General features: G+C 36.4%; 1 protein-coding gene across 4 annotated transcripts in view; it reads left to right on the forward strand.

Moving 5' to 3' along the window:
- LOC102249144 (cytochrome b5 reductase 4) overlaps window positions 1-25260 on the forward strand; it is a 77468-nt gene that overhangs the window by 25472 nt on the left and 26736 nt on the right. For all 4 annotated transcript variants that reach the window (XM_014542663.1, XM_014542662.1, XM_005869948.2 and 1 more), the window contains 7 exons: window positions 6783-6883; window positions 8958-9039; window positions 14684-14713; window positions 17954-18014; window positions 19642-19699; window positions 21842-21935; window positions 24723-24755. In XM_014542663.1, the coding sequence (XP_014398149.1) occupies window positions 6783-6883; window positions 8958-9039; window positions 14684-14713; window positions 17954-18014; window positions 19642-19699; window positions 21842-21935; window positions 24723-24755 (459 nt within the window). The remainder of the gene's footprint in view (window positions 1-6782; window positions 6884-8957; window positions 9040-14683; window positions 14714-17953; window positions 18015-19641; window positions 19700-21841; window positions 21936-24722; window positions 24756-25260) is intronic.

Here is a 25260-nt window from a genome sequence, read left to right on the forward strand (position 1 = left end):
TTATGAACACCGGGCCTCTAGTATATATATAATAATCCCTAGGACAGCCACTTAAAGTATAACACAAAGAGGTATAGAGAACCACCAATAATATGAAATTCTGAAAAATATTAGTTTAACTCAAAAGAAGTCAGGGAAATAAAGGAACAGAGACACAAACAGAAAATTTGCAGGGTTGGGGTGGGGAAGAAAACTTGGGGTTGGGGAAAGAAACTAATAAAATTGTAGCTCTAAATTCAGAAAGAATGTTTATGCCTGACAAAGTTTCAGAATATATGAAGCAAACATTAACAGAATTGCAAGATAATTAAAATGCACAATCATTGTTGCATATTTTAACACCCTCTCTTAGCAGTTAGAAGAACTAAAAAAACACCAGTAGACATAAAATAATAATATGCAGTTTCTTCATGGAACACCAGATGGCACAGTAGTCACATTGCTTGCAAAAATGGATGTGTACCTGAACATAGTGACATATGCAGTTCTTTTATTATGCAAACATACCTTGTTCCTCCATTTATTTTAGTGCCAAAAAAATGAACAGTGGTAATTAATGAAATAAACAGAAATCCTGCAATATGGTGCCATAATACTTGGCACATACATAATAGGCATTAAATAAATTTTTTTTTGGAATGAATATAATGTGGGGCTTTGAAGTTAAATCTGTGATTAAATTTTGAAACAAAAATTATTTATTTTAAAATCTAATTATAAAAATACTGCTTTTACTTAGAGCAGTAGTTCTCAAACTTTTTGGTTTTAAGCTCTCTGTACTCTTTTAAAAATTATTGTGGGCCCCAAAGAGCTTTGTGATGGCTCTTTATGATGGAGCTATTGATATTTACCTTTCAGAAATGAAAATTAAGAAATGCAAAGAATATTTTAAAGTTGAAAATTAAAAATAAGCTCCCTGTGTTATAAATAATACATATTTGTGAAAAATAACTACATTTTACAAAAAATTTAGAAATTTGGTATTATTTTACATTTTGGCAGATATTTTTACTGTATTGCTTAATAGATGACCACAGTAGTCTCATGTCACCTTTTGTATTTAATCTTATACACCCGTGAAAGAATGAGATTTTTAAAAAAATTCGGATAGCATCTTCATAATATTACCAAAAAGTTTTGGTCTGGGACCACCCAAAGAGTCTTGAGCTCCCTCAGGAGCCCCTGGACCATGCTTTAGACTCTGACTTACAAAATAGCACAAAGGAAAAAAGAAAAATTATTGGTGAGTATATGGCCTGAATCATGGAGATGCAGCCCTCCTTGGTGGAGGGCTATTAGGTTCCTGTATATGGTGCCTAACCTGAAAAATTGTGGGAGCCTCATATGGGGGATAGATTAAATAGTTAAGTACAAAATGTCACTTAAGTCTAACATTGTACTGTCTCACATAGAGCTGGGGGTTAAGAATAAGTTGGAGCATGCTGTAATCCAGTTCTGAGTTCAGTTATCTGAGAAATGTGGTGTGACTCAGGTTCTATTGGTGGGAAAAGGCATTTTCTCCTATGCAGAGTTGGAGTAGTGCCTGAAAAAGAGCTCTTTGAAATTAGAATGTTCACACGTTGCTGCTGAGAATGGAAAACAGTCTGGCAGTTCCTCAATAGGTTCAACATAGATAGCTATGTGACCCAACAAATTCACTTCTAAATGTATACTCAAAAGAAATAAAAATATATGTCCACACAAAAACTCATACATGAATGTTCATAGCAGCATTATTTATAACTAGAGGCCCGGTGCACGAATTTGTGCACTAGTGGGGTCCCTCGGCCTGACCTGTGGGATCCGGCCGAAACCAGCTCTCTGACATTCTCCGAGGGGTCCTGGATTGCGAGAGGGTGCAGGCCAGGCCGAGGGACCCCACCGGTGCATAATCGGGGCGGGGGAGGGATGCGGGAGCTTAGCCAGCCAGGGAGGGACCACGGGAGGGCTCCAGGGCATGTCCAGCCTGTCTCGCTCAGTCCTGATCAGCCGGACCCCAATAGCAAGCTAGCCTACTGGTCGAAGCATCATAGCGAGCAGTTGAATGGCCTTAGCATATCATTAGCATATTACGCTTTGATAGGTTGAATGGCCGACCGGTCGACCAGACACTTAGCATATTAGGCTTTTATTATATAGGATAGCCCCAAAGTGGAAACAGTGTAGATGTTCATGAACTGATGAATGAATAAACAAAATGTGGCATGTCCATCCATGAAATGTTATTCAGCCATTAAAAGAAATGAAGTATTGATACATGCAAAACATGGATTAACTTTGAAAATATTATACTGAGTAAAAGAAGGCAAACACAAAAGACCACATACTATATGTTTCCATTTGTACAAAATGCCCAAAATATGCAATCTGAAGAGGGAGAAAGTACATTTGCAGTTACCTAGGGCTGGGAAAGGTGGGAGGGATGCTAAATGAAGAATGTTTCTGCATAACAGTTGTACTCTCTGTTGTGGTCAATGGCCCCTACATAGGGACTCATAATTCTTCATCAATAGCAAATGCTCAAAGGGAGTTTCTGTCTTTTAAAGAAATAATGAATCTCTCTTTTTTTGTGGTTTGTTTGCTTGGCTCCTTGTAATGCTTTTTAAGATTGGATAATGAGACCACTGTTACTAGTATCTCTTGGCTTTGGCTGCTAGAAAGTTCAGGACTACTAACAATCATAGTAACATTGTTAACTAGGTTAAGCGACTAGTGTATTTTCTTTTCTTTTACATGTTTTGGTGTGGGTTCTTTAAATTTTGCACACAAATGTAAGTATTTTATTGTAAGATGCCTGTGGTCTTTATCAGTAGCAGTTGGGATTTAAATTACAACAAATATAAAAAGTATATGTGAAAAACTAGAGGCAGCAGCTGCCAAGATGGAAAAGAGCTCTTTCTATGTAAAATAGCGACTTTAGTTTTCAGGCATAAAAGCAATATTGATCCTTAACTAGGTTTTTAAACAAACAGTGAGCTTGAGCTCCTAGACACCGGTACTGTTGAAGCAGATTCTAGATGACAGTCTATCTATAGATTCTGTAGAGGTGAATCCTGTACTGAATGAGAGGTCAGACTTAAGACTATCATTCTGTGATTGAATTGGCAGTGTAAGTTTCTGACTATACAAAGCACTGAGTGGTAATTTTAAAGTGGGTAATTTTTATTCTAAGAATTTATTTGACAGCTCAAAGTTTCAGACATATAATACAAAAGAGATAATTTAGTGTGAAACTATTAAAACAGGTACTACTAGTGCATTGCCTAAAGAACTCAGTATAGTGATTGTTCTGAATGTATGTTTTCAGTTGCATAGCACCTCTGCTAGGATGAATTAGTATTAAATGTACCCCTGAATATTGATTGCTAGGGCATTTAAAAATTATGTATTTAAACACTAGAGTATATGTTCCTAACAGAACTGTTGTATTTTAACTTTAATAAGTTGCTGCTGCCCCTTCTTCCCCTCTCTTTCTCCTCCTTCCCCTCCCCCTCTCCTTCCTCCTCCTCCTCCTCCTTCTTCCTCCTTTTAAAAAAATACCATTTTTCCTAGTTTCATTGAGATGTAATTGAAAATAACATTGTATGAATTTATTGTTTGGTGAAACTAAGTTGCTCTTCTTAGCATTAGTCAGTCCTTTTACTGGATCTACTCCTGGTTAAAGTTTAAAAAACAAAATATAAAACAAAATAAAGTATTAGCAAAGAGGAGATAGCTAGATAGACAGATAATCTCTCTTTCTCCTCCTCCCCCTCCCCCTCTCCTTCCTCTTCTTCCTCCTCCTCCTTCTTCCTCCTTTTAAAAAAATACCACCCTCTCTTTCTCCTCCTTCCCCTCCCCCTCTCCTTCCTCCTCCTCCTCCTCCTTCTTCCTCCTTTTAAAAAAATACCATTTTTCCTAGTTTCATTGGTATGTAATTGAAAATAACATTGTATAAATTTATTGTTTGGTGAAACTAAGTTGCTCTTTTTAGCATTAGTTAGTCAGTCCTTTTATTGGATCTACTCCTGGTTAAAGTCTAAAAAACAAAATATAAAACAAAATGAAGTATTAGCAAAGAGGAGATAGCTAGATAGACAGATAGACAGACAATAGACTGACTCCCTAAATCTCCCTCTGCTACTAAAGGTCCCGTATAAATGGACCTAAAAGCACCATTCATGATGTTTCACGAATCTATTTCTGCCTGTTTTTGTTCTTAATGTCATTATTAGGATTTGGGTTTTGCTGAATTGATAGCTTAACACCAAATTGAGATGTTCCAATTTGATGGGTCCATAAATACTATTTATTTATATTGTTGTGCATATCTGCCACACCTGTGCCATTAGAGCTATAGGAAGAATTTAATTGTGTCATTGCAAAATTTAGAGAGTTGCAAAATTAGTTTCTAAACACCAGGTGATAGGAAGCGAAAAGCTTGCACAGGAGAGATGGCTGTCTAAAAGCCATGTGTAGTACAAATACTAGTCGAGTACAATAAAGCGTGGAGGAAAAGCATAAAATTAAGCTCTGTGTTCCTTTTCTTCTGCCACATTCAGGGGTCCAAGTTTTAGGAAATGTTAGGAAATTTGTTCGGAAATGATTTTGAAAAGGAAAAAAGGAAGGAGACCTTAAGAGGGAGGATAGAGCCTCTGGACCAGTGGAAATGTACCAGTTGCATTAAGGAGCAGGGTTTAAGACTCATAATCAGCAAATCACCGACACTGCCAGGTGTGGTTGGATCTAACAGTCTTAATTCCTTATAGCAGGGGTCCTCAAACTACGGCCCACGGGCCACATGCAAATACAAATAGTGTATTTGTTCCCGTTTTGTTTTTTTTACTTCAAAATAAGATATGTGCAGTGTGCATAGGAATTTGTTCATAGTTTTTTTTAAACTATAGTCCGGTTTGCAGCCTTTTTATGCTAATCATTGGTAGATAGTAAAGCCACCTGTTTATCCTCCTGCTGGTTGCTGAAGCATATGAAACTGTCCCAGAAGGTTAGATGATCATGTGTTGCAGATACCATGTTCCTGAGAACTCGAACTCTAGTCAAGGTTTGGTGGCAGAGAACGTTCAGAATTCTTTTGTTTGGAAGGGGGTTCTCTGTTTTAAAAAGTCTGTTGATTGCAGCCTTTATATGCTAATCATTGGTAGATAGTAAAGCTACCTGTTTATCCTCCTGCTGGTTGCTGAAGCACATGAAACTCTGTCCCAGAAGGTTAGATGATCATGTGTTGCAGATACCATGTTCCTGAGAACTCGAACTCTAGTCAAGGTTTGGTGGCAGAGAACGTTCAGAATTCTTTTGTTTGGAAGGGGGTTCTCTGTTTTAAAAAGTCTGTTGGGAATAATCTTGATCCTAATCCTTACCTCCAACATTTGTGGTCTGTGGATTTTGGAAAGGTGGACAGCAGGAGAAAGGAAGGACTCCACCAGTTCTTTTTATTTTTTTGACTTATTTTGAGGACTGCTGGGAGATTTTGCGAATTTACTTCTTTTTGTTGCCTAAATTGCATTTGAGCAATTCTATGAAGACATCCTGACTGGTTAGTTATTTTCTAAAATTAAATTGGTAGAAAAACTGTAGTTATTTTCTTGGGTCTGAAATCCAAATTTTTCTTTTCTTCCAAGATTATTATATAGAATGAACATTTTAAGTTATCCAGGGTTATTTAAATTCCAGAGTCATCATATAGGAGGGACAAGTCCTAGATATAAGAAAACCAGTTGTTCTCATTGCACTTGTTAGGTGTCTATAGGGCTGGATTTGCCTATTATTGTATCTGGTTTTCACGTAAAGGATTAAAAAGCAACTCACTTCCCTGGTAAGGCTATTAATTGAGCTGGTCTCTATTTGTTGTTTCCTATTCCTTTTTCTGAAAAGATAAAACTATAGTTAAAGATATGACTAGATGAAATGAATATTTTGGGAAGATAAAGTATTATTAAGTTCTAAACAAGAAAAGAATCTTTGTTCCTTGGGCAGCTGCAGAAAAGAATTATACTTGCTTTCATAGAGCATGCCTAAGTGGCCTGGTCACATTGCTCTGCCTTTCCTGAGATGATCAGACACGTGGATGAGAGTTCAATTCTTTTTTTCATCAGATTCTTCAACCAGGGCAGTAGAAGATGATATAGTGGAAATATGAGGGAGGGAGAGAGAGAAGAGAGAGGGGGGAGAAGGGGACAGAGAAGGGAGAGGAGAGGGAAGAGAGATCTTGAAAGCAGAGGCATGACTGTCTTTGCTCTGGACAGTCTTTTCAGGGATGTTTGCATGGCTAACAACCTTGAATAGTAGTAGAGTCAGTGTCTTCCTCTAACATGTTTGCTTACTGCTAAGTATAGTATTGTCTCCCTCCAGAACAAAGGGCAGGCACACTTACTGCCCATTCATTACAAAGATTCAAGTTTCCTAAGCTCAGAGTTTCTTTCCTGTTCTGCAACACATTGAGTATACAGGTGTTATCTGGCCCTCTTCACATAGAAGAGGGGAATTGGCAATTGGGGTTTAGGGGACTGTGCACATGCTGCTATTCTAGCTGCAGGTGGTGATGTGAGTATTAAACTGTCCTATGTCTATGACCTAGTAGTCTCATGTTTTCTTATAGGACCCATGAAATTTCAGGCTAACTTACTAGCTTCTAAGTATGGTGAAATCTCAGACCCTTTATATTCTTAGTACTTGAGCATAATAAATAGGATGTATTTTGAAAGATTTATTGGAACTTATATTTGTAATTTGTACAAGTTTTAAGAAGTTCATTTAGGATATTATTTCTCCTTGCTTTGACACAGGGTTTATTTACAATGTTAGCCCATATATGGAGTATCATCCTGGTGGAGAAGATGAATTAATGAAAGCAGCAGGCTCAGATGGAACAGACCTTTTTGATCAGGTAAGATACTGAAAGTTATCATAGTATTACAATGGAAAAGTACTCAGAGATTTAGCAGTGTGATAGTTGTAGGAAAAAAATAAAATAGTTGCATAAATTTCAGATATAAGTAACAACAGTTCATTTAGGTTGCCTTTGAGTTATTTTACTAAACTTTTAAAGATGATTTTCAAATCTGTGTCTAGGAATCTACTCTTTTATAAAAACAATTTTTAAAAATATGTTCTTACTAATTTTTAGAGAGAGAGGGAAGGAGAAGGAGAGAGATAGAAATATCAATGAGAGAGAAACATGGATCAGCTGTCTCCTGCATGCCCCTCACTGGGGATCAAGCTTACAACCTGGGCATGTGCCCTGACCGGGACTGGCGACCTCTTGGTGCATGGGTCGATGCTCAGCCGCTGAAACACACTGGCTGAACTAGCCGTCTGTTCTTAAGTGCTTATTGCCTCTGTTGGCAGTTGTTTACTCAGTTTTGATCAATTTTAATAATGATTATGACTGATTTATGGGAGGCAGTGATGATGAGAGGAAAGCGGAGATAGTGCTTTATACATTATTGGATGCTCCAAAAATAGTTGGTAAATGAAATTTTAATTTATGTTAATAAATGAGTGTCTATTTATAATTACATATATTTTCTTTACATATTTTCTATGCCCCCCACGGGGGATCAAGCTTACAACCTGAGCATGTGCCCTGACCAGGACTGGCGACCTCTTGGTGCATGGGGCGATGCTCAACCGCTGAAACACACTGGCTGAACTAGCCGTCTGCTCTTAAGTGCTTATTGCCTCTGTTGGCAGTTGTTTACTCAGTTTTGATCAATTTTGATAATGATTATGACTGACTTATGGGAGGCAGTGATGATGAGAGGAAAGCAGAGATAGTGCTCTACACATTATTGGATGCTCCAAAAATAGTTGGTAAATGAAATTTTAATTTATGTTAATAAATGAGTGTCTATTTATAATTACATATATTTTCTTTACATATTTTCTATTTTAGTGTATACTTATTTTCTCAGGAACATACATAAAGATTCTGACATCAGAAGTATTTGACCTGATTATTTTGGTGATTATATAGTATTTTATCAAATAATATAATTTTCCTATACTGGTCTTTTACAATTGGACATTTAGGATGTTTCCAATATTTTGATGATATAAATAGTGCTGTGATGAGTATCCTGGCACTTGTATCTTTGTGTATATAGACAAATGCAAATATTTTCTCAAGTAAATTTAAAATTAATGAAAGAAATGCATACTTTAAGGCTTTTATTTTATGTATATTGGGAAGGTACCCTTCAGAAAAGTTGTTTAAATTAAATTCCCACTATAAGTCTGGCAACAAATACCCTAATTCGTTTTCCTTAAGTGACAGTCTTACTGTGTTCCTTTTCAAGAAAATGTCTATCAGATGCTTGCCTGAATAACAGCTTGTTTATAGGTCATTCTTTTTCTCCTAAGCCATGACCAGCCTTTCAAGAAGAAAACTCACTTCAGTTTGCAAATCAAACAATTGCCTAAGGGATTTTCCGCAGGGCTACCATCTTACCTTGCAGTAGAAGTGCTTTTGAGGACTTCCATTTTGTCACACGGAATATAGAAAAGATTTGTACTCAAGGGTTGAGATTTAAGAAATTTAATAATATTTTCTACTTCCTGAAAGATGTTAAATGAAACCACGGGTCTGGTGAAGAATATAATGATTGAAATCACTACCTTAATTTATGCTAAGATGAAAGCAGCTTTATCCACCATTGCAGTTTTGACATTAGTGCCAATGTTAACACAATGAAAAAGGCAATTTTTTGTATATTTTGAAACTAATCGAGTCCTCATGGATATCTGAAAGGGCATCAGGAACCTCCAGGGGTCTATAGACAACATTTTGAGAACATTGTTACCCTATGTATGCTACCTTTCCATCACTCCCTTATTGGCAAATAATCTGCTTCTTCATTTTTCAGAGCAGTGTAAAAATGTTTTAGTTTTGTTCAGAATAAAATCAGAGCATCTCATGGAGTTAGTCATGTTGCTTTTCTGTCATTCCTATTCCATACCAGGTTCATCGTTGGGTCAATTATGAATCCATGCTGAAAGAATGCCTGGTCGGCAGGATGGCAGTGAAACCTGCTGTTCCCAAAGGTAAGTGGTGCCAGTGCTGAGCTGGCATTGATGTGTGACACACATGTACTTTTTTTAACTTGGATTTCAACAAATAGATTTAAATAAATCACTATATTGTTCTTATTTTCACGGCTGCTATAAAGGTTTTACTTTAGTTCTTCTTTAGAATAAAACAATGACTAACCTTTCCTCTGTAGTCAGGGATTATTCATCATTGATCTCTACTGGCCTGACACTTATGGACAGAGACTATTATTAGATGGGTTAACTGTGTAACTGTCCAAACTGGGGCAGGTTTGATTCTGTTAGTAATTATGCTGGGATAACGTGGTAAATTGACTCTGACAACCCAGGGCATGTGTTCACTCTATAATCAGAACTCCTGGATGCAATAAGAACAGAGGATGAAAACAGAGATGAAGTGAGACTAGAGGATGAAAATAGATTAAGTAGAAATAGAGAATGAAAACATGAAGTGGGAACAGAGAGTGAAAAGAGATAAAGTGGGAATAGTAGGTGGAAAGAGACTTGCTGAGATGAGGATTTGTGGAGGTGGGGTGGGGGTGGGGAGACGGTGGATATACTGAAGAGGAATTTTATATATGTTCGTCTCTCAATACCAGACCCCTGACACCATCATTTAGGTGGGGTCACCTGCCAGACATCAATGCAGGGGCATCCAGAATTGGCATTTTGTGGGCACCCGCACAGTTGGGCAGTGTAGTTTTCATTTTATCTGGTGGTTTCTAGTGTGGCATTGGTGAAATGCCTGGGTATCTAGGAAGGAAACAGAAAAGCCAGCAGAGTCAGAATATAAAGCACTAGAGGCCCAGTGCACAACATTCGTGCACTCAGGGGCGAGGGGGTGGTCCCTCAGCCTGGCCTGCACAGCCTGGGAGTCCTTGGGGGATGTCCAACTGCCAGCTTAGGCCTGCTCCGCAGTCAGACATCCTTAGTGCTGCCACGAAGGTGGGCCACTGAGCTCGCCAGCTGTCAGCCCGGCTTGTGGCTGAGCAGGGGTCCCCCTGTGGGGGGGCGCTGACCATCAGGGGGCAGCTCCTGCATTGAGCATCTGCCCCCTGGTGGTCAATGCATATCATAGCAAGCAGTCGTTCTGCCATTCGGTCAATTTGCATATTACCCTTTTATTATATAGGATAATACTAGTGGATCCTTATTAAGCTAACAGTGTGATTTTTATATTTCATTGTTTTAAAAAATATTATGGTTTATGCTTTAGAAAGATATCAATAAAGAATAAAAAAGGAAACTTTGAAAAGGTAAGCTGTAGTTGCTGATAATTTCTTTACATTCTCTGGCAAAGATGAAAATGTTCTTACTCTTTGCCCTTATTCTAGTCCATTTCTGTCATGGTAGCCACTAACTAGCCCCATGTGGCTATCTAGCACTCAAGATATGCTTGTCCAAATTGAGATGTGCTGAAAGTATAAAGTATACACTGCATTTTGAGACTTTAAGTATGAAAAAAAGTGTAAAATATCTCATAATTTTTATATTGATTACACATTGAAATGATAATATTCTAGATATAGTATATTAAGTAAAGATATATTATTAAAATTAATTTAACCCATTTATTTTTACGTTGCTCATATTGCTGTTAGACAATTTAAAATTATACTGTGGCTTGCATTGTATTTCTTTTGGACAGTGCCATTCTAGATCATAAATGTACTTTTAAAAAATTCACCATAAGTCACATTTCTAAAATCTCATATTTTCCAGTGGCATAGTACGGTCTCAGGAATGTTTCTTCTTTAATTTCTCATTGCTTTATCATGATTTCTAATACTTTATGTTTTAGTTTTCACCCCACTCTCAAGCAGTTAATGACTATAAGTCACTTAGAACCATGGATCCAGAGAATAGTTAAGATGTGGAAGAGGGGCTTAGAGCTGCTCTAACACCCTCAGTTTAAAAGTGAGGATGCTGAGGCTTGTTTGTATATGTACATTTCCAAAGGCTTTAGTTATTTAATTATCCATTTTTACATAGTTAGTTTTCTTTTGCATATGCCAGTGGTTTTTAACTGGGGTTGATTTTGTTCCTGGGAGATAGTTGGCTATGTCTGGAGACATTTTGGTTGCCACAACTAAGCTAAATGCTCCTGGCATTCTAGTGGTTAGAGGAGAGGTTCGGGATGCGGCTAAGTACCCTATAACGCACAGGATAGAGTCCCACAATAAAGATTTATCCAGCCCCCAGTTTTTATAGTGTTGAAGTAGAGAAACCCTCATATATGAATTAGTTTTTTATCCTTAAAAAATTATAGTATTAGTGGCACATGTCTGTGAAGTTGGTATGTAAACAAGACAGCATTGGATGAGCTGGAAGTTCAGCTTCTCAAGAGTCAGTGTTCTTTTTCCTAAGAGCATCAGTTTCCTCATTGGTAAAATGGGGACAGTTCACGGCTTAAGTGGGTGGGCAAAACACAAGCTCAGAGGCTTATGTTGGGGGAAGCTAGACAGTTACTAGTGGAGGAAAAGGGCAGGGTGTCATGATGAAATGGCCTTTATTGAATGAGCAAATTTGATATCTCAGATTACCTTAATTTGCTTTTGCTACTAAAGAGTCTCTTATATTAGTTTAATCCTGGGATTTTTTCAGAGTATGTATTTGAACTATTCAATTTCTATTGTAATTCTACTGGTAAACTGCTTCTAGGATAAGGAGTAATTCTGGGCCTTGAAGTTTCAAAGATGTATAACATTTAAAGATAATGATTCAGAAGATTACAATGATGAATAGAGGAAAGTAAAAGGTAAAGAGAGTTAAGAAATAGAAAAATTAAGAAATTTTATAAGATATGAGAAATGAGTATATAACTTTTGAAACAAAATCAAGAATTAGGCCTAAGTTGTGTTATGAGGAGTTCCATTTAGAGATAATGGAAGAATGTCTAGAGACAAAATGGTTATTAAACACATTGTAGAGAGCCAAAGAGTCTTCTGGCAAGGCTAAGCAGTGAAGGGAACACTATGGTATGTTTTGGACTTTGTGACTAAGATCTCTGGTAACAAGACTAAACTTATATCTGATGGTTTCATGATATTAACCTTTTTAGAGTCAGAAGGGAAGATGAGATATGTAGCTACATGATAAATGGAAAACATTCTGATATAAATGCTCAGTATATGTCTTCTTAAAATGTTTTTTCAAGGCCTTTCTGAAAAATGTCTGTATAGTTTTAAAATGTAGCTAAATATTACTTCCTTAGTGGAGTCTTTCTAATTCCTTGTAAGTACAGATGCCCACCCTCTGTAGGCTCCCATATTACCTTCTACATACCTCTTTTACAGCATTTATCACATTGAATTAAAAAGAATAGATATAATGACATTTTGTTTTTAGTTAGGTTTACTTAATTTTTGAGTCAGTAGTGCATTCACACAATTCAAGAATGAGAAGTGCTCTTATCATACTTGTCTCCCCTCTACCCTTCTCTCCTTCCATGCACACACAAAGGTAACCATATTACTACTTTTATTGTGAATCCTTCCAAATTATCTTCATTCATGTATAGGCAAACTATCTATATATTTACATTGTCCTAACTTTTTATCCAAATAGTTTCTTATTATGTCAGTATCCCTGTTAAGATGATGATCAACAGGTATATGTTAAAAGAATGAGCATACTGGCAAAGCAGGGTTTTTGTTTCTTTTTCACCCCAGGGGATCTGCCTGTGGCTCCACTCAGCAGAGGTGAACTAGATTGGGGTCACAATTAAAAGTGCTTACCTAGCCCTCTTACCAGAGAAGAGCAGGATGCTGATAGGTCACAGTGCTAGCCTTCCTAATGACCCCGACCTCTCCACAAAGCAGAGGTTCCAAGCAGAGTAATGCAGTTCATACGACATTATGAGAAAAGATAAATTCTCTTGGCCATGGAGCCAACCAAATGATGAATTAGTTATCAAGACAGAATAACAGGTTTCTAGTCAGAGAGCAAAGTGTCTCATGTGACTAAAATGATTCAGATGTAAATATGCTTAATAGCCAAAAAATTGTCTTTTTATTTCTATGACTCAGTTTTTGAAAAGAGCTGCAAAAGTAGACTCATAGAGTTTTTAAAGATAATTTAGATCATTTGGTTAGAAGTTCTTTTCCTACTGATACTTTTTGTATTAAAAAAAGAACCAGGGAAAAATTGCTAATTTATCAGGATCCAGAAGATTCTGACAGATTCAAATCAATTCAGATCAAGCAAGAAGTGAATACATATTTTTCAGTGGAAACTAATTACTTGGACAATTTCTCAAAATCTGTGAGCCTCTTAGATAAAAACAAATTGTTTTACATGATAAATGAAATTCATCAAACTGCCAGCTGTGTGGTACACTGAAAATAGATTTACTTGTGATACTGCTGTTTGTTCTAAGATAAAACAAAGAATCACAACTGCAGTAGCAAAGACAGATAAAACTGATTGAATGAGAGTGACTAAGCAGGGACATCAGCGGTCCCTTGAAAATTATAATGACTAGATTTTTATCTGGCATTTGATAAAAGCTCATTTTTAGTTATAGTCTAAATGGCTTTTAGGTATTTTGTGTTTTCAGTGAGTATTAACTCTAGTAATGTTATAGTAAGTGTGGTGCTAAGTTTCAGAAAAGATGGAGTCTAATCTTGGCTTTGCTGCTTAAGAGCTGTGGATTTCATTCAAGTTCTGGACTCTGATTTTCAGTCATAAATAGAGTATCACATGATAATTTGCTATATGTTGTTAAGATTCCTTTCAGCTATGAAATTATTTTGGAAAATGGCGAAAATAAACAAAAAGGCTGGTCATCTGGCCCCCTTAAACATGATTATTTTATGACAGGTGCATGAAATGGAGGTTATTATGGAATTCTCTGGTTGATTGAAAATCAGAACATAAAAAATGTGAAAGCTTTGATTTAAGTTTCTTTTTCTGTAAAACAAGGTATTATCACTCTAACAAGTGATGTCTTGCAATTTACTGCTTGATATTTTGTGTTAACTTGTCATTCAGTTATTTTTTTAAACCCTGGCAATTTGCTGTGGGTTTTATTTTGACCATATGGTATAACTCTTGTGATCAAGCTATATGGATTGGTGAGTTGGCTGCCATCCTGAAAAACAATACCTGTTAAATTTTTTTTTCTGGGTTGTAACACTAATAATTGCATTTTATATACATATGAAAGTCAACATATTTTCAGCATTATGGCCATTTAAATTTGGAGTAACAGTGGCGATTTTAAGTACTGACCTAGATAAAAGAGAAACATAATAAAGTATCATCCTTTGGGTTGTTAATATGTACGTTTCATTTCTAGAATATAATCTAATAAATTCTTGTTAATTTTGACTAATTTAAAATATGATAACCTGGAGAAAACTTGGGTTTTTATATGCTTTCTTAAAAAGTTAATCAGGATATTAGAAAAAATATTCAAATAAGTAGATAAAAAGCCCAGTGAAATGCCTGGAGAGATGGCCTGCCAATCTTCAGAGATGAAACTTGTTTGAAACGTGAGCCCTTATTTCTCTCTCAGACCTTAGAAAAAAGCCCTTCAAGAAAGAAGGGCTGATATCTTTAAGTCAATAATATTAACTGATATTCTCTTTGGCATTATAATATTCTTATCTGACTTTTTTTCTAAATCACTGTACAGACTATCATGAGGAAAAGAAAGTCTTAAATGGTAAGTCATACATTTATAGTGAAAAATGAATCATACTCACTTGATAATATATAATATTGCTTTACAGAATTACCTGGGGTATTCAGATATATTTTTAGGCTAATGATGTCTTTACTTCCCCAAACTTAAAGGATTGACAGATCTCTATAGATCCCATATTCCAGCCATTACTCTAATAGTAGTCCCCTCTATGACATCCCTGAACATGTGTTCATCTGCCCTCAGCTTGAAGACTTGTAGTCATTAGGAAGCAAGACTGAACAAGTCACCTCCCTCGGCCATGTGAGGTCACCTCCAGTGTTTGCATACAGATGCTCATAGCCTGTTAACCCACTCTTCTCTAGCTGGGCTCAGCAGCAGTGCCTTCTTCAGCCATTCAGTATGACTTGGAATTATAACTGAACTATATTAATGTATGTGTAGTAATAGGGGTTTTTCTCTCTGCAAAAGAAAGTTTTAGAAAGTCAGCTAATAAGCTAAATTGCCAGATGAGTTATCTGTATATAAAAAAAGCCTAAGCGACCATCTGACCGTCCGACTGGTAGCTTAGATGCACACTGACCACCAGGGGGCAGATGCTCAATGCAGAAGCTGCCAAGCTGTGGTGACTTGGCAGCTGTGGTTCTCGGGTGAGGTATCTAGAACCAGAGAGGAGGGAGCCTGATTCCGGGGTGCGTCACCCAAGAACCACCCTCTCACAATCTGGGACCCCTTCGGGGATGTCAGAGAGCCAGTTTTGGCCTGATGCCCGCAGGCCAGGCCGAGGGACCCCACCGGTGCACTAATCCGTGCACCGGGCTTCTAAGTAGAGAAAATAGTCTGTACTGTAGACTAATTTATGCAGTTTGCAATGTAACAACCGAAGTTGCTTATCCAATAGTATAACACTGCATAAATGAGGCACTGATCTTAAATTTCATCTGATGATTGGCTCTTCTGTAATATTACACAAACAACCTTCACTTAAAGACTAATTACTGATGGACTGGGCATTTCATTTCCCACCACATATGGCTTCCAGAACCTTTACTTTCTTATTGCCCTGCTTTGGATGCATTGCATTTAACTACTACCTCAGTTAAAGGTGTCCCTAAAAATGGACTATAACATACCAGTGGTCTGGCTAGCACAGTTACCTCTTAAGATCTTAGATCTCTGAGATTGTTATACACACACATATACATATGCAGGGGTAAGAAAAAGTAGGTTTACACTTATAAGGAAAAATACATGCAGGTTATGATTATAATAATAATACAAGAATAAACTTTGTTTCACCTACTCACAACTGTAAACCTACTTTTGCTGTATTAGCTGCCTCTCATGTTCGGCTCATTTAAGTCTTGGTGGTAACTGTATGTATTTGTAGATGTGATCTGCCTGCCTTCTAAGTCTTTATTCATACAGTTGTTTAAAATACTGAATAGAATAAACTACTATAGTATTCCACCAGAGACTTGATCCCTTCAATTTGATATCAGTCCATCAGTCAGAATTGTGGAGAGGGATAATATCCATTCAGTCCAACTTGCTTTACCTAATTATTTTACTCCACCCCACATTAATCTCAGATTCCTTCAACTTATCCCAAGGATATAATGTGTAAGGTGTGTATTATTTGGCCTATGGCATTATTCTCTCCTAATAATTTATATGTGTATGGTACTATGTAGTTTTTAGAATGTTTTGATTAATTCTGTTTATAGTTTTTTCTTATAGAAATTCTTAGATTGTGATGTGTTCATTTATATAAGAGGCCTCCAAAAGGTGATATATATATATATATATATCTTAATAAAATATCTTTTAGGGCTTCTCAAAAACTTAATTTTGTTTTTTCTTGTTTTTATCATTTTAGAAAGAATATATTTTGATTTATTGTAGTCTTATCTCTTTTATTATACCTGTAGTTTTGTGGTAGAGCATTCTTTTTTAGGCTCACTACTAATTGCTTCATGTCTTTGGCCTTATGTCACATCTCAGAGACTTCCTTTGTTTATCTGAAAATTAAGTGTATTCTGCAGAGTTCCATGGGATGAGACGGACACTAAGTGAGTAAGGCCTGAATTCAGGGTTCTCTGTCAGCCTCATCCTAAAAATATGGCTGTTTGACACCTGTGCTTGCACTTAAGCTTGTGTTTCAACGAAGATTTTCCGACTAAAAAGCATCTTGAAACCTCTAAACTAGTTTGTCTTAAAGGCACCTCCCAACTCTAACTTTATATAAATACTGTGACTTCTAATTTGAGAATTTCAAGACTCACCAGAAACTAAACATTACTTTCCTTTCCTACACAGTTTGAAAAATAATATAATCAATGTAGTGATTTTTATAAGTCTTTTAGCAGTAGTACTCTTTTTCCCAAAGAAAATTTTATAGATACAGCAGTGCATTCCTGTTGTGGGAGGAAAATATTTCATGTTTACAGTATCTACAGAATTCTTCCATGCTCAGAGTTTTCCAATACAACTTTGAAAACCACAGCTTTAATGGACATTTAGAATGTTTTGTTGATGTATGCCCAAAAGAAGGACTGAAATGGAAAAAAACCATACCGCATGTCAGTGAGGTTGTAGAACAACTGGAACCCTCAAACACTTCTGGTGAAAAGTGTAAATTGGTACAACCATTTTAGAAAACTGTGTAATAGTATCTAGCAAAGCTAAGCATATGCACACCCTATATACCTACCAGAAATGTGGATATATGTTTTTTAAGAATATACATGTACAATAATATTTATAACAGCACTTTGCATAATAGTGAAAACTGCCCAAATGTCTGTCAACAAGAGAATGAATAAATTTTGGTACATTTATACAGTGTAATACTACTCATTAATAAAAACGAACAAACTACTGAGGCATTCAACAGCATGGATAAAATCTCAGAAAGCTCCAGGTTTGATTTATTGCTATCAATCATGCTTATTTGACATAAGAACTGTAATGTCTATAATGCTGGACAAAAAAAAAGTCAGATCAAAAGAACATGTCATACGATTCCACTTTTAGAAAGGTCAAATACATGTATAATCTAATCATGATGTTCTAAGAATAATGATTACCGTTGGAAGGGTGGTGATCAGGAGGGGTTACAAACAGGGTACTGGGTACAGGGTATGTTTTACTTTATGAACATTTATTGAGTAGTACATAAGAAGTTTACTGAAAAGGTTAAAATAAAGAAAAGTACTGCCTCGATGAACTGTGGCTATTTTGTTTATTTTCCTTGTGAAGGCATGCTTCCCAAGAGCCAAGTGCCAGATGCACTTGCCAAAGAAGGCCCGGTTTCTCCAAGGTATGCCTTCTTGTTTTACTCTTTCAAAGCTAAATCAGTTTAGACCAAAATATACACATTAAAATATAAAACAGCGATGGGTTTGATTTATTGCTTACTATATTAGTCATGCTTCTCTGACACAAGGACTTTCTTTATCAGACATTATTGGAGAATGAACTATTCTGTAAATTTGAGTGTTTAATATAACTTACGTTTGATTCATTTTAAACACCAATACTTTAATAAAACTATCAAAATACTTTTTATTATAAAATATACATTTTTGGTAGAAAACTTGGAAAATGCAGAGAAATGCAAAAGAAAATGATAAAAATCAATTGTTAATACCACCAACCTTAGATATATGGTCTTAATATTTGGTTTATTCTACCCGGTTTGATTCATATAATATCTACTTCAATATTATTCTCTTTTGAAAATATTGGTATTATGATATATTCTGTGCCCAATTTCCTATGTTATTAAATATTCTATAAAAGCATTTTTGTCTGCATTCTTTTATATGACCATACCATAATTTATTGAACTATTCTGTTCTTTGCATATCTAATTTTTTATACAATTTTTAATACTAGAGGCCCAGTGCACAACATTCGTGCACTGGGGGGGAGGGGTCCCTCAGCCCAGCCTGCACTCTCTAGCAGTGGGACATTCCCCGAGGGGTCCTTAACGCTGCTGCAGAGGTGGGAGAGGCTCCTGCCATCACTTCTGCACTCGCCAGCCATGAGCACGGCTTCTGGCTAAGCGGTGCTCCCTCTGTGGGAGCACACTGACCACCAGAGGGCAGCTCCTCCGTTGGGCGTCTGCCCCCTGGTGGTCAGTGCACATCACAGCGATGGTTGTTCAGCCATTTGGTCGATTTGTACATTAGCCTTTTATTATATAGGATATGAAATGTCCATAGTCCGTAAATATATATGGACTATGGATATTTCACATGTCCTCAGAGTTATTTATGTTCTTTGTAGTTTTTTCTCTTTCTGCCTTTTCCCCTATTGTTAGTCTATATTATATCAGCAGCATCCTCCTATATTTGTTAAATTATTTCATATACAATCTTCTAAATTATTTTATATATGTTAAGGTCCTAAGGATACCTCCTCTAGGATTTACTTATGGGTGCCTATATGTAGGTAATAAGTTCAAAACAGTAACAGTTTGATTAATAGCTATTACAAAACAGAAGACTTAGTTTTACCTTAAGTTTTACTGTTTACTCAATAAACCACCTTGATGAATTAATTTCTTGAGTAATAATATTTGTGACAGGGAGGAGTAAAAGAAATTATAAGCATGTAGATTTTGTTATGTTCCTTAAGAAAACGTATTGTATTTTGTTTGTTCTGATGAAAGAAAAATTTAGTAAGGAGATGTGTAACTTTTATAAAAAGTATCTTGTCAAAAATACCTGTTTGTGTTTTTTTAATCCAAGTTGGAACATGGAAGTATAGGTATTTTAAATTTGGAAAAAATTACCAATTATATAATGTTAAGACCACTGATTATTTAGGAAAAAAGTTTACCTAGAAAATATATTTCTCACTGCAGATTTTTAGTTATTTTAATTATGTTAATGCGCATTATTATTGATGTAATAATTCATTTTTTTCTTGATATTTTACAGCTATGACTGGTTCCAAACAGACTCTTTAGTCACCATTGTCATATATACTAAACAGAAGGTAAACATATCTTTAAAAATCAGAAAAAAAAATAAGTGTTAACTCTGTGCCAGGTACTTTTCTAAGCACTTTTCTTGTATTAACTTATTTACCCCTCACCATTTACCTCAATGAAGTAAATACTTTTGTCATTCCTGCTTTACAGATAAGGAAACAAAGAGAGATTAAATTATTTACCTAAGGTCACATAGTAAGTTGCAGATCTAGCATTTTGAACCCAGGCAGGCTAGCTCCATTGTGTATGCTCTTAACAACAACACTATAGCCTCTTAGAAAAAAACTAGACTAGCAAGTATTATATGTGCTTTTTTATGATTTTTTTTTTTTGAAAGCATGGATGGCAAAGCAAGAATCCCATTTAACTTCACCATGAGAACTAATTTCCTGACCATAAATTGGGATTTGAGAGACAGGAGAGACTACTGCTGTGGCTTAGAATAGGTAAACCACTAATGGGGTTCAGATGCCCTCTTGAAATTAAAATTCAGGACATAATTCATTCACCATCTCTTGAACACCTACTTTATTTGCAGTGCTCTCTTAGATGTCAGGGATCTAATAATATGCCAGATACATAGAGACTTGGCTTTTATTTGGCTTATAGTCCAGTTGGGAAATCAGATAAACAGGCAACTTACATTTCCAAACACATCCTCCAGCAACTGACAAGGTTCCCACACTTGAGAAACCATGTGGATTTAAAGACAAGTTCAAGCAGCTACAAGTTTCTGAGAATCCATGCTACTTCTGTAAGTAGCAAAACCACATCTGAGCCAGTGAGCTCCTCTGACTCTTGTAGCAGGACTTGACCGTTCCATAAGAGCCACCAGCCTCTGCCTGACAGAGCCAGGAGTGCCACAGGCACAGCTTGTCCCGCCTTCCACTCCCCCTCGTTATTGTCTCATTGCACATTCCAAAACCAAGAGGGCAGCGCCTAAGGAAGCTGGGTTTACTGCCTTTAGTAATATCAGTGAGGCACAGAGGATGGATGACTGTGTGTTATTATGTGTTCAGAGTAAGGTATAAATCAACAATTCTCAACCTTTTTATTTCATTGCACACGTAAACTACTAAAATTCTGCAGCATATGAAAAAATATGCTATTTTTTGCCAATCTAACAAAATGTGGGTATAATTTTGATTTGTTCACACTGGATGGCTATTGTGTTGGCTGCTGTCGTTTTTATTTTTTATTTTATTTGACAGTCTAAGGCAGCGGTTCTCAACCTGTGGGTCACGACCCCTTTGGCGGTCGAACAACCCTTTCAAAGGAGTCACCTAAGACCATCCTGCATATCAAATATTTACATTACGATTCATAATAGTAGCAACATTACAGTTATGAAGTAGCAACGAAAATAATTTTATGGTTGGGTCACAACATGAGGAACTGTATTTAAAGGGCCAGAAGGTTGAGAACCACTGGTTTAAGGGAAAAGAGGTCCATAGCCCTGCCTAAATAGTCAGGTATTGCATTTTTAAGTTTTTTATTGAATTAATTGGAGTGACATTGGTTCACAAAACCATACAGATTTCAAGTGCACACACAATTCATTAAAAAGCCATCGGCACACTGCGTGGTGCACCCACTGCCCCAAGCATACTCTCTTTGCCTCTGTATCCACCAGCTCTTTGCCTAGGCCCCACCCTCGTTTCTCCCTCTGGCTGTCACCACACTGTTATCTGTGTCTGTGTGTTATGTATATGTTTTTTGTTTAATCCCTTCATTTTCTTTCATCTAGTCCCCCATTCTCCCTGCCCTCTGGCAACTGTCAGTCTGTTCTATGTATTTATGCCTCTGTTTCTATTTTTGGCTAAGATCAAGTGTAGATATTACATCTTTTAAAAATTCTTTTGGCCTGGCTGGTGTTTCTCAGTGTTTTTTTTCCCAAGGAGAAGAAAAGGGAAGGGTAAGAGGTCCCCAGTTAGATTCCTGGTCAGGACACATGCTCAGGTTTCAGGCTCCATCCCTAGTAGGGGGTGTGCAGGAGGCAGCTGATCAATGATTCTTATTGATGTTTCTATCTCTCTCTCCCTCTCCCTTTTTCTCTGAAATAATAAAAATGTATATTTTTAAAGTATAGTTGTAGAAGTTTGGAAAAAAATACCTTTTAATCTTTCTCTTTTTGCTTTCTATTTAAGGATGTCAATTTAGACTCAGTAATAGTTGATCATCAGTATGATTCCTTTAGAGCAGAAACTATCATCAAGGATTATTCATATCTTATACATATTGGTAAGTACTTTATTCTTTATTAGTGGAAACAACTCCAATGTCCTTTACATATGGCAATAACTTGGTCTGAAGTCTAGGTACTAAATATTTATCTTCTATTATTTTTTAATCCTCACTCAAGGGTATGTTATTTTTATTGATCTTTTTTTTTAGAGAGGAAAGGGGGAGAGAGAGAGGGGGGAAAAAGAGACATTGATGCGAAAGAGAAACATCAATCGGTTGCCTCCAGTATGTACCCTGACCAGGGATCAAACCCAAAACCCAGGTATGTGCCCTGACTGGGAATTGAGCCTGCAACCTTTTGGTGCACAAGACAACATTCTAACCAACAGCCACCAAACCAGGGCTATCTGCTATTATTTTGGTTTAATATTTGATATGCTATCATTTTGGTTTATCATTTTTATCACTTTTTTCTGATATTTCTTTCTATTAATGAAATTGCTAGCAAATGGCAGTATAACCTCCCCTTTCTCAAGTTTAAATAATTAGATGTAATCAAAATAAATAATAACATGAAATATTTGTTGGCCCAGCTTTGTCAGACTCTTCCTGACACCTGCAAACTAATCTCTGGAAGCCTGTCTGTCACATGCTTCTAGTAGGCACCCGTCACCGGGTGCTGGTTTCATTGGCCTGTTTCTTGCCAGCTGGGTTACAAGGAAGTCAGGCTGCACTGAAGCAGCATGGACTGCAAGGTTGTATTATATCCCTCCATGGTCAAAGACCCACTGTACAATTCACTTCTGTCTGTTTTGAGAGATTACAGATCTATCAAAAGAAAGAAAATCAGGACTGAAATTTGGAATAAAAGATACCAGATTCTGAATCCATTTTTGACCCATAATGAACTTAACTCTAGGATTTCACTCTTTTCTCCTTTTATGAAGATGATATTCTAATTAGAAGGTAGAAATGAAATAAGCAAAAACAACAGCAAGTAGAAAATAATCTTGGTAATTGGTTTAAGTATGAATTCTTATGTATAAAACCTTTCATTTACTTTTGTAAAACACAGACTGAAATTCTCTAGATCTCAGCTGACTCAGGATTCTGCTTGATGCTTTGTTATATTAGTGAAGTGCATAGAGTCCTGAATTTGGTCAGAGTTGATAAATGTCTTTTTCTTTCTTATTTCCTTTCATTTATTAATCAAAATCAAACCTTTCTCCTAGAAATATGTCCTATCCTACTTTTTGTTAGCCTAAAGTCTAATGTAAATTGCCTCTTTTGGGAGATGTCTAGAAAACACTTAGATGTCTAGAAAAGTATACATTATTCATTAGCACTGTCATAATTTTTCTTTAAATGAAACATCAGTGCCAGCATCTATTATGTTTCAAATATTACGGCTAATCGTGTTCACACTGCATGTAGCTAACATATCTCTGCACACTTATTAAAAAACAAACAAAAATTCCATGTTCAAAAATATGACACTCATGGTTGGTAATATTGGATCAGAAGACCAAAATAATGTAAAATTTTAAGTTCTAGGTAACCATATTATCACAGTGAAATTTAGAGCAAATGTTTGTAAAAAAATATTTCTTGCATCTCTCCTTCCGGAATGTAAGTTCCAGGGATTTTTCTCTTTCACCAACTGCTGTGCCCATAACACCTAGAACGTGCATGGCACACAGAGATGCTCAGTAAACTTTTTTCAACTTTAGAGAACAATGAGAAAGGAGAAGCCGAGCTAAACCAGTCTGGCCTATGTTCACATGTGCACCTGCACACCCGGAGCATTCGTGCATGCCTCGCTTCCTCCCCTGCTCTCTTCTTGGTTTGTAGAGTTGTCAGTGTGGGACCCACACTTGGAGTAGTGTGGGTTACCACCTGTGAGCAATTGAGTGTTCACTCTTTAATTAATAGGGAGAGAATTAAGCAAAAATGAAGAAATGTATGTCGTATGTTTAAATGATTTGACTCTACATTTTGGTTGTATACAGTTTCTTTCTTTTGGTCTCTCAGAATATGTTTTACTTATCTTGAGAGATTTGAAATAGTGCATAAAAGAACCATTTAAATTATCTTCTTTGATGTTCATGAACTGTGTGAATTAAAGTTGGGTTTTATTCTATTTTTTTTCATATTCAATATTATTCTGTATTAGTTTCAGGTGTACAGTATAGTGGTTAGACAGTCATATACTTTACAAAGTGGTCACCCTAATATTTCAAAGTACCCCCCTTTCCTGCACATAGCTATTACAATATTATATTTTTCCTCCATTGACCTCTCCTTGGCCACTCCCATCCCCCAGCACATGTCCTCACATGCCTAGTGTCTGTGTCCATTGGTAATGCTTATATGCATGCATACAAGTCCTTTGGTTGATCTCTTACCCCCGCCCCCTCCCCTGCCTTCCCTTTGAAGTTTGACAGTCAGTTCAATGCTTCTCTGTCTCTCGATCTATTTTTGTTCATCATTTTATGTTCACTATATTCCACAAATGAGAGATCATGTGGTATTTATCTTTCTCTGACTGGCTTATTTCATTTAGCATAATGCTCTCCAGGTCCATCCATGCTGTTGCAGATGGTAAGAGTTCCTTCTTTTTTATAGCAGTGTAGTATTCCATTGTGTAGATGTACGACAGTTTTTTAATCCATTCGTCTGCTGATGGGTACCTAGGCTGTTTCCAAATCTTAGCTATTGTAAATTGTGCTGCTATGAACATAGGGGTGCATATATCTTTTCCGATTGGTGTTTCTGATTTCTTGGGATATATTCCTAGAAGTGGGATTACTGGGTTTTAACGAATATATAAATTTTCTTTTCCAGAGCTAAGCCATGCGATTCAAGAAGATTTTTCTGGTAAGCTTTACCAAAAAACAATTATATAATGCATACATATACACATATGCACATACATATGTACCTACATATGAAGGAGGGGGAAATAAGCATTTGTTTTATTTTTCATATTTATATTTCTGTTTTAAAATAAAGATGTGATATTTTTTATATAAACAAATGCATTAATTTTTAAATATATTCTCCTTCTGATTTCAGGTTCCCCCCACCTATTTTCGTTCCCCTTGTTCTTTCTATGTCTTTGCTCTTCCCTTTTCTTCTCCTTAGGAAAAAAAAATTATCTCCCTTTTATTTTTTCCTTCCTTCTTTCCTTCCTTCCTTCCTTCCATCCTTCCTTCCTTATCTCTGCCCTACTCCTGACATTCAGCTTGTAGAAATATTGTAGACCAGATAAATTTTTCTTTTTTGAATGTTTAATGTTGATAAAGTATATTAAATTGTAAATATTGCTGCATATAAATACACAATGTGGATTTTACACAGCTGTTTAACAACAGAAGACTCA

The sequence above is a fragment of the Myotis brandtii genome, unplaced genomic scaffold (genome assembly GCF_000412655.1).
Source record: "Myotis brandtii unplaced genomic scaffold, ASM41265v1 scaffold31, whole genome shotgun sequence".
Lineage (NCBI taxonomy): Eukaryota > Metazoa > Chordata > Mammalia > Chiroptera > Vespertilionidae > Myotis > Myotis brandtii.